Source organism: Manacus vitellinus, unplaced genomic scaffold, assembly GCF_001715985.3.
Source record: "Manacus vitellinus isolate BGI_N305 unplaced genomic scaffold, ASM171598v3 scaffold_3_pilon, whole genome shotgun sequence".
Lineage (NCBI taxonomy): Eukaryota > Metazoa > Chordata > Aves > Passeriformes > Pipridae > Manacus > Manacus vitellinus.
Window position 1 is genome coordinate 39,135,988 of NW_021940535.1, and position 8,812 is coordinate 39,144,799.

Consider the following 8,812-nt stretch of genomic DNA (forward strand, 5'->3'; position numbering starts at 1 on the left):
CTGCTGGGCTGTTCCAGCCTGGCATGTGTTCGTGTGGGCAGTCAGGACCCAAATGGATAAACCCATTCTCTGCTCATGGAAATGCCCAAATCATTTGCTTTCTTGAGTTATTGCAAGCAGTAAAAGTGGCTATGTGGATTTTTTTTTCTCTCTCTCTGTTGAAATTTTCTCCTGTTTTTTTTCAAAAACCTCCCAATTCTGTGAAGAAATAAGCATTTCTATCTTCTGATTTTTTACAGTTGTGGCCAAAGTAGAAGACTCTCGCCCAATGCAGAGACCCCCAAGAAGGCCACGGAAACCCAAGACATTAAATAATCCAGAAGACTCCACCTACTACACTCTAATACATGTGAGTTTAAGAAGCTTTTGTAGGTTAAAACTGCCAGATATTTCCCGCCTAAACCATCTTTCTAATTGTCCAATTCCCTATATTCTTTTCTAATGCAGCATAAAAGCTGTGTCCTGCTGAGAAGAGGCAGGCCACGAACTTCACATTTCAAACGAGGCTTGAAATTGAAGTTCAGAGTTACTCTGACTGAGGACCCTTGTCAGACCAATATCTACTTTTGTACCTAAACATACATACTTTCATTATATGCATAAGCAGCATTTGCATTTTCAATATCCAAATCCAGTGCCCTGTCTCCATAGTTTCTTTGTAAGTCACAGGAGAGAAACAGGAGAGTCACAGGTTCGTTGGGAGAGCTATTTTGAGCATCTAAATTAGTGCTTGATCTTGCAGAGAAAGCAAATACTAAAATAAGCTGTATTAGTATGCACACTGTAACTTCCTTTACAAATGTGTCAGATTGTGATTATGAAGGAATTGGCAAATACCAACAGCTCAGGAGACTAATGGATTTGAGTGTGTCTATATATAGCCTTTGGTCCAAGTTCAGATACCAAGTGCTGCATTCTACTCTTGACTTTAGTGCCCTTAAATATATCAAAAAAAGGCAAGAAAGTAAGCAGAAAGAGAGAAAATGTAAAAGCAGCTCAGAAAGCATTTCCAACAAAAAAGCAATTAAACTGATTTGCTCCAGGTGCCCGTATCTTAGTGACCTATTTTAGCAGCCAGTGAGAACCCAGCTAATAAACTAACCGTAGCAATTGCTTCTCCTTTCAACAGAAGGTGTCACCAGGGCCTTCAGGGACAGTTGTGTCTGGCATACAAAAAAAGACAAATATGGTTATGTTTTATTCTGGAGGCTTTGAAATAACACAGCTTTCCAACAGTGATATTTTAAAAAGAAATTGCATTCTTAAAAATAAATTCGCATGTAAGAATAAAATTTGTTTTGTTAAAGCAAGATTGGTAAGATAAAGGAATGAAATGAAAGGCATGACAGAGAATTCTATACCAGGAAATTTCTGAGGAAAAGGGTAATTCTGAAGTAAATGCCTGTTTAGAAAGCCGAGACCATAGAACCAGGAACATAGTATTTTCTGAAAGGTAATTTGTTACATGGCCAGCTCATATCAGAAAACAGCCATCACATCAGTGCAAAAAAAACCTGCAGTAATGCCAGGAAATTTTTTATCATTTTTTTAGCAGCAGTTTTTCAAGATATTAATCAATATTCCCTTCAATTAGTTGTATTTTCAAGAGGATGTGAAAAAGAGAAACCTGTCTTTCTGGCATTAAGTTCACTGGTCAGGGAAAGGTTCAACATAAATATCTATACACTGAAGATTAGAAAGGAGACCTACCAGTTCTTAAAATTCTTAGATCTTAGGTAAGTCATTGAGCTCTAGATGGTGGTCAGCTTTAGGGGTAGTCAGTTTTCCCAGCTATCATGGATTTTCTACCTTATTAAAAATCTCTGTCACCTACAGGTATTCACAGATTATTATCAAGCCCAGATCACCTGAAAGTGAAAGCAAACAATACGAGTACATTTTTAGAAAAATTTTCTCTCTCTTCTGCAAAACCAGATATTTCTCAGATCATGTTACAGATATTAATTAGACACCTCCCATTCTCACTCATGTCCTTGCATATCAAATGAACTAAAGGGGTGCACAGGTATAAATGAAGCCTGACAATAGCCCATTGTTCATATAAGGCACTACAAGTTTATTTTGGGATATATTTTTTTCAATCACCCTATTATTTTGAAATTATATGTCATGTTCATTTGCTTGCATACTGAAGTCCATCAGGATTTCTGATTCTCAGTGACTTTATAGTCACTAATTCTAATGAGTTTTCACTCATTTGCAAAAAAACACAATTAAGAGCACTTGCATTAAAAATACTGCCTTTCAAGTGTGATGAGTTAAGTGCTGCAACATACTGTCATTTTGGGTGTAGGGACAGAAATGTATTAGAGAAAAGACATTATTCACATTCCCTATAAATCTTCTCTCTTCTATATTTCTAGATATCTTGTGTCCTAAGGGTACTTTTGCCACCTAGTATACTATTTTTTAATTGGGCCTTTGTCTACTAAAACCTGTGACAAGACTACATTGGCATTAATGAGAATAGGATTATGTCTACTCACACTGTGTTCCCTCTATTCATGGAAATTCTCTTGGCATCACAGTAAATTTGCCTCAGGAAGATTGTGTTGTCAACTTCATTAAAACATCTATAGCTATTTGAAAGTTTTAGATCTCCTTTTTCTGTTCTGATCATGATTAATTTAGCTTTTTTTTTCACAGTATGGCAACTGAACTTTGGGAGAAACAAAGCTAATCCCATTCTCAGTCTCAAACGTTCTGAAAAGAGATTTTTCTGGGACACTTACTCAGCATTTTAGATTCTCTATATTTTCTTTTAATCAAAAATATACAACACTCTCCTACCTAATGCTGATGAATTGTATCTTTGCATAAGCTTTCCTTTTAGTATTTTTAATTACTTTTTATTTTCTTAGAAATCAATACAAGATGAAAAACGGAAACCAAGAAAAGAAAGGTAATTTTTTTCATTATCTTACTATTGTCCTTTAATACCCTAGGATAGTTTTTAGCTGTATTTCAACCAGGAGAACAAGGCATTGAAAAAAGAAAAGTAATTTGGTGATTCACAGGAAGAACATTGTATACAAAGCTAAAATACACAATTTTCAACTATTAAAATCCATTATAGAATTCAGTCCTTCAGTTTTAGTAAAACATGGACCTTTACCATGGCAACACAAGCATTCTAATAAGTTAAGGTCCACATCAAAGATAGTTCTGACACAGAAAATAATTGAAGGTGCTTAAAATTGCAGTCAAAGCAAATGAGCAATCAGTTTTTTTATGTTAGCAAAAATACAAAGACTGTTAAAATTCTCTCCTAAAAATATATGACTGTTTGGAAATAATAATAAAATTAAAACAAGAATTATTAATAATGGGTAAAGAAGAGTAGCCCTTGAAACTTCAAACATAGGTGTTTTCTTCGCAGTGTAACTAACCTATTTCCATGGATCTCTGCAGAAAAAAGGAAGCGATTGGTATATTCTGCCCTTCTGTATCTTGGATCCTTATGTGTCCTGTAGACGTGGTTCACAGCTCCTGACATACATCATAGCTTTATTTTATTTCTGTTTCTGTACTTAAGCTTTTTTGGTGCCCCCTGAGTGACACTGCTGTGGCACCACAGCGTGCATGGGATGGCAGCCTGCTCAAAGATGCAAGATGAAAGGGCTCTTTGCGCTGTCCTTGGCTGAGGTTGCAGAATACAAACACCATAGCTAAAATCTGTGTCTTAAAGGATGTTACATGACATTAAAGGCATATAAAATGTGCTCAGGGCATCTAGCTTCATTCAACCACAGTTTAAATTGCACTTGACCATGGCACAGCTTAAGGGATTGACCTTATGTCCATGTCCCCCATGTCTGGACTCTTCCAGCTTTTTTTCTGATGTCATTTGGAGCCTGAAAAAATTTCACATCTATTGACTCCAGTTTAGCAAAAAAAACCCCAAAAAACCACAAACAACCAAAACCAAAACAAAACAAAATTAAAACCCACCAAAATCTAGTGTTTTCTCTCTTTGGCCTCAGTTAGGTTTCACTCATCTTAAATCTAGTTAACCACTTTCCTGACAGCATCTTCCTTCATATGCTGACTCTGTATCATTGCAATTGAAGAACATAGCAATTGAAATCAATGAATTATTTCTGGTTTCTACCAATTTGAGAATTGAATTCTGGACTTCTTTTTTCAGATTGCTTTTAGGATATTATTTTTTTTCCCTAGCCATTCTAAACTAGATGTCAGGATTGATTTTTTTCCTGTACATATAATAAGCTGGATAGCATTCACCTAACAAAATAAGAGACATTTGCATTATTGACATTTATACCTGAACTAGTTGCTTTAGACTCTCTTCTTGTAGTTAGAGAAAAAATAATAATCTTTAGGAAAATGATTCATCTCTTGCTCAAAGAGATATCTAAAATAGGTCAGATGAATTACACCATAAAAATGCTTTTCCACTGAGTATAATGGCAAATCCAAACAATTTCAGTCCTATATGTCTCCTTTATGGATATATAAAAGTATTTAGCATTTCAAAAATCTCAGTATCTGCATTTTATACAGCAGTCACGCTTCAGAAACTGATTTTTTGTGCCTATATATATTTTTCCTTAGATCCTCAACACAGAAATAGAACTGATAATTGTATTTGGTTACCTTGTTTTTGAATGTTGAGTGTAAAATTGAAAAGTGAAACTGTTAACTTTGTGTTCTTATTTACTGACAGTCTGAGCAAAGTGCTAGATTTAGATATCTACTACCAAGAAATTTCATCTACTGACTCCACCTCAAAGGACAGCAGTTCTACCACAAGAAGGAAGAGACACCCATGTGAGCGCAGGACTTCAATTTTAAGAACTACTGAGCGGTAATTCATACAAAATAGTAATAGGAAAAAATAAATGTTGTATACCCTTGCTGAGATATTCAAAATATTAATAAAAAGAAAAAAAGATACACTTTAAATTAGACATAAATCTATTCTTTTAGTCATGGAATCTTGCCAAATTAACTTGTAAAGTGTATAGCTGAAAATTTCCCATCTTCATACAGGAGAGATAAATGCCAGTGTGATTGGTGATCAGCCTACTTGCTAGTTTTTTGTGTCCCAAGGGCCAGATGAGATGGACAGACATTATGCTGATCTAAAGTCAAATTAAACTGAAGCAGAACCAAAACATTTATTTCTGATCAGTTAGGTTTTAAATAGGGTGGTCGTGCTCCAAACATTCTGCACATTTTCTGCAGGTAAGACTCCAACATGACTACCTCCTTTTCCTGCTCTCCTGTAAGCATGTGTGTCTATAGCCTGTGGTGCACCTCATCAAAGTGGACAGTCAGGAGAAAAACCCTAAAGGGAGGGTTCACTCAACCTCCTCTCTTCCCACGTAGACTTCATAGAGGGTGACCACTTCTGAGTGGAAGGAAATTCTCACTCTTGCCAATGCACTGACACACATTACACATACAAACACATATTTATATATCTTAATATATTTGTATATTCTTGTGTCTTTGTAAAGTTAAGAAAAACTTGGAAAATTATCTAGGTCAAAGGTTTAAGGGAAACACTAAGCATGGGATGATTGCTGATTTGAAAATGTATCTATATAATAGAGAAAATGTTTGTAGAACATTTAGAATGTAGAATGTTCATTTTGTGCCCATTACATATTTTATTTCTGGCCTTTTTTTAGGTAGGATCTAAATTAATTTTAGGAAGGTGTTGTGAAGGCATGGAATTAAAAATAATAACATCAGGGAATTACCGTAATGTTTACATTCCTTGGAACATGTTGCATTTCTAAGGTGGTTAATTACACCAAATCTGTCACCCTGAGGTCTAGTTTAGGTGAATGAGAGTTTTTTTAGTGAGCTTAGTAAAAGGAATTTACCTTTTACTGTGTGCTTCTCTGATTGCATCCTAATTAGCCATAGTGAAACAAAACCTATGTAACTTTTAAATTTAAACTGTTGTCTCAGAGGGCATATGAATACAATTAAAACATTTCTAAACTTCAGTATCTCTGGAATGGGGTCATCTGGATCTAAAAACTACAGCCATTTCAATCTAGAGAAGTGAAGTCTTATTTGGCAGTTTATCTTTGGCGCTGGTATAGGACCAGTGATGGAATGCATCTTTAGTGTAGAACACTACAATTTTTTGTAATTATTTCATTTTTTAAATAACTGAGTTTTATTTTTAATCTTGCTCCATTGTAACAGCTGGTGCCAGGTCACCATTCCAGCCTGTCAGAGGGACTTCCAAAATGCATCTTGCCATGTGAAAAAAAAAAAAAAAAAAAAAAAAAAATAGATGGACACTTACACTGAGCTCCACTGGCAGGTTAAGAACAGAGCAAACAAATTTATGCCAACCGAAAATCTGCTTCAGTAACCATCAGGCAGACACTACTGCGAAGGATCCCCATGTTCTCAATGTTTTTATGCCCTTTTATTATGTCCCCTTCATAGAAGAACATGTTGTTCTTCAGTGTTCATCTGCTTTTAGCATATATTGTGTTTGTTCCTAGGTGCCTGCTCTGTGCAGCACAGGAAGAGGCCTAGCAAAGTCAGTTGATTTCTTTCTTTCTCCTTTTATTTTTCTCCCACGAGGCTGGAGGTTAAGCAGTCGATTAGGAGTGTTTGCCAATGTAAATGTTTTGACTTTAATTTCTAAAACACTTCTGTGCTTAATCCCTAGGTCGAGGATTGCAGAAAGACCCCTGGAAGAGAGTAAAGCTGAAGATAATCCCTATGACTACAGACGACTGCTGCGGAAGACCTCACAGCGCCGGCGCCTTATCCAGCAGTTCTAGCTGCTGCTGCTGTTCCTGCTGCCATTTGGCTTTTATTAGCATAATTTTTTTTATCATTTTATACCATGTGCTTCCTTGGTTTTTTTTTTAAATCTTCAATGTTTCAAGTTTACAGTGTGTGTGTTCACGTGAATTTGAATTACTGTGGTTTACAGCCCAACACCATTGCAAAGGGACACTGTCAGTCACATATAATATTCTTAAAAAAAACCCTAATATAAAAATCAGCTTTCTTTTGGGTACCATTGCTACATCCTAAAATTATTAGACATTAAGTATCTTAAATCTAGTTTACTTTTGTCAGTGCATTTTTCTTTTTTTCATTTCATCACTCATCCAATTAAAATAATCATTTACTTCATAGTTCCCTAGATAAGCTTTAAAATTCCCATAAGCACCTTCAGAAAACATTAGTTATTGTTTCTAATAAATTGTTTTACATGAAAAAAAAATTACAAGAGCAACATAGGGGAATTTCTGCTCATTTTAGTTTACAATGCCTAAATTTTGGGATTACTTGTTTGTGGCAAGTGTCCCTCAAAAAAAAAATGAACACAAATGATTAATTGGATAGGATGCTATGGCAGTTTATTTCATTATTGACTTTGCTGTAAAACTAGTAGCCAGTTTTAAAGGTCAATATAGTGTGTATAATCTTTATGTTGGAGATGTCCATTTATGGGAAGTATATTCAGCCCTCTCCTCTGCCTCAGCTTTGTGACTAAGTGATGAACTTTAAATCGTGTTTGCTTTGTTCTCATTTGCATTAGATTTTTAGGAATCTTAATCTCTGGGGTGCCAAGAAAGGAATAGAATTACACTCTCTGGTTGATTGCTGCTGAAATGTAATGATCATTCTTAATCAGTTCCACTAGAAGTTTAGTGGAAATAATAGCAATAGCCACCGTGTTCAAATTCCCCCTGATTCTCTATTCAGAAGACCTTCTTTCACAGAAACCACACAGATAATTGCAGCACTTCCTTTCAGGATTCGTAATTGCATGTTCCCAGCTGCAAAGCAAGAGAAGGCAAATTTCATGATGCCAGCATAAAGGCTTGATCCTGCTCCCTTCCTTAGCTCTCCTAAACATGACAATTGGCAGCAGCCAGCCACAGGGAGGGGCTGGGTTTTGTCTGAATGGACACACACATTTGGCTCTTTTCCCAGAGACAGGTACCTATTGCTTCCTGATCTACAAATAGTTATAAGGCTGTGCACCAGATTAAAATTTACTGCAATGTAAAATTTTGCTATAAATTGTTAAATTTTGAAATCTGTTTAAAGTTGCTTTCTCATGTATTATTAAAACAGTAAAGTAAATAAAAATACACAAAGCAGTGATACAGTTGGCTGTGTCTGAATTACACCCAGAACTGATGAAATACTCTGGAGTGGGGCACGAGCGAGGCAGGGAAGGGCTCACAGCAGCCTCTGGCCGTGGAAAGCTGAGTTATTGTCTATGTAAAAGGCAATGTGATGCGGCAACTGAAGCAGACCTGTAATTTCACATGAAGAGGTGCCTAGACTGGTTCTCCTTTAGTTTCCCACCATGGCAGTGTTTTGAAAAACCAAGACATTTCTGTGAGGTCTCACGGGGGGACAGTCCTTGTAATCATGTGGGTGCATGCAGAAAGTGGAGAGATTCCCTCCCAGAACACAGCGTGGGAGCCCCAGGGCCTGGCTGCGAGGAGCGTGGGGTCCCTGCGTGACCAGGGCTCTCCGGCAGAGCCAGATCCTGGCCTGGCGTGTTCCCGTCTGCCTCCCTCCAAGGTTAGGGCTTGAAATCCGTCCTGTGTCGGAGGAGAGGCAGCAGCGGTAGGGAAGGGCTCCCGCGGAGACCCGGCTGGGTGGAGAGGGAGATCTGCTTGGCTTCAGAAACGACGTCGTGGAAGGAAAGGCTAAGGCTGTTTTCCTGCTCTTCCAGTCTGGCCTCAGAGACCTGCAGCCTCCACGGGACTGGAGCGAGAAGAGCGGCTCCACCAGGGTCTCCATCCCGGGAGGTTCCGAGGAT

At 37.2% G+C, this 8,812-nt stretch overlaps 1 protein-coding gene across 3 annotated transcripts in view; it reads left to right on the forward strand.

Moving 5' to 3' along the window:
* The window catches only part of MYO3A (myosin IIIA), a 119,966-nt gene extending 112,617 nt beyond the window's left edge, over positions 1-7,349 (forward strand). For 2 of the 3 annotated variants that reach the window (XM_025895441.1, XM_025895440.2), the window contains exons 33-36: positions 240-349; positions 2,883-2,923; positions 4,709-4,849; positions 6,686-6,895. In XM_025895441.1, coding sequence (XP_025751226.1) covers positions 240-349; positions 2,883-2,923; positions 4,709-4,849; positions 6,686-6,800 — 407 coding nt within the window. In that variant the 3' untranslated portion in view covers positions 6,801-6,895. Of the gene's footprint in view, positions 1-239; positions 350-2,882; positions 2,924-4,708; positions 4,850-6,685 lie in introns of all 3 variants that reach the window. The other variant, XM_018075901.2, reaches the window with a different exon arrangement.
* The last annotated feature ends 1,463 nt before the right edge of the window (positions 7,350-8,812 follow it).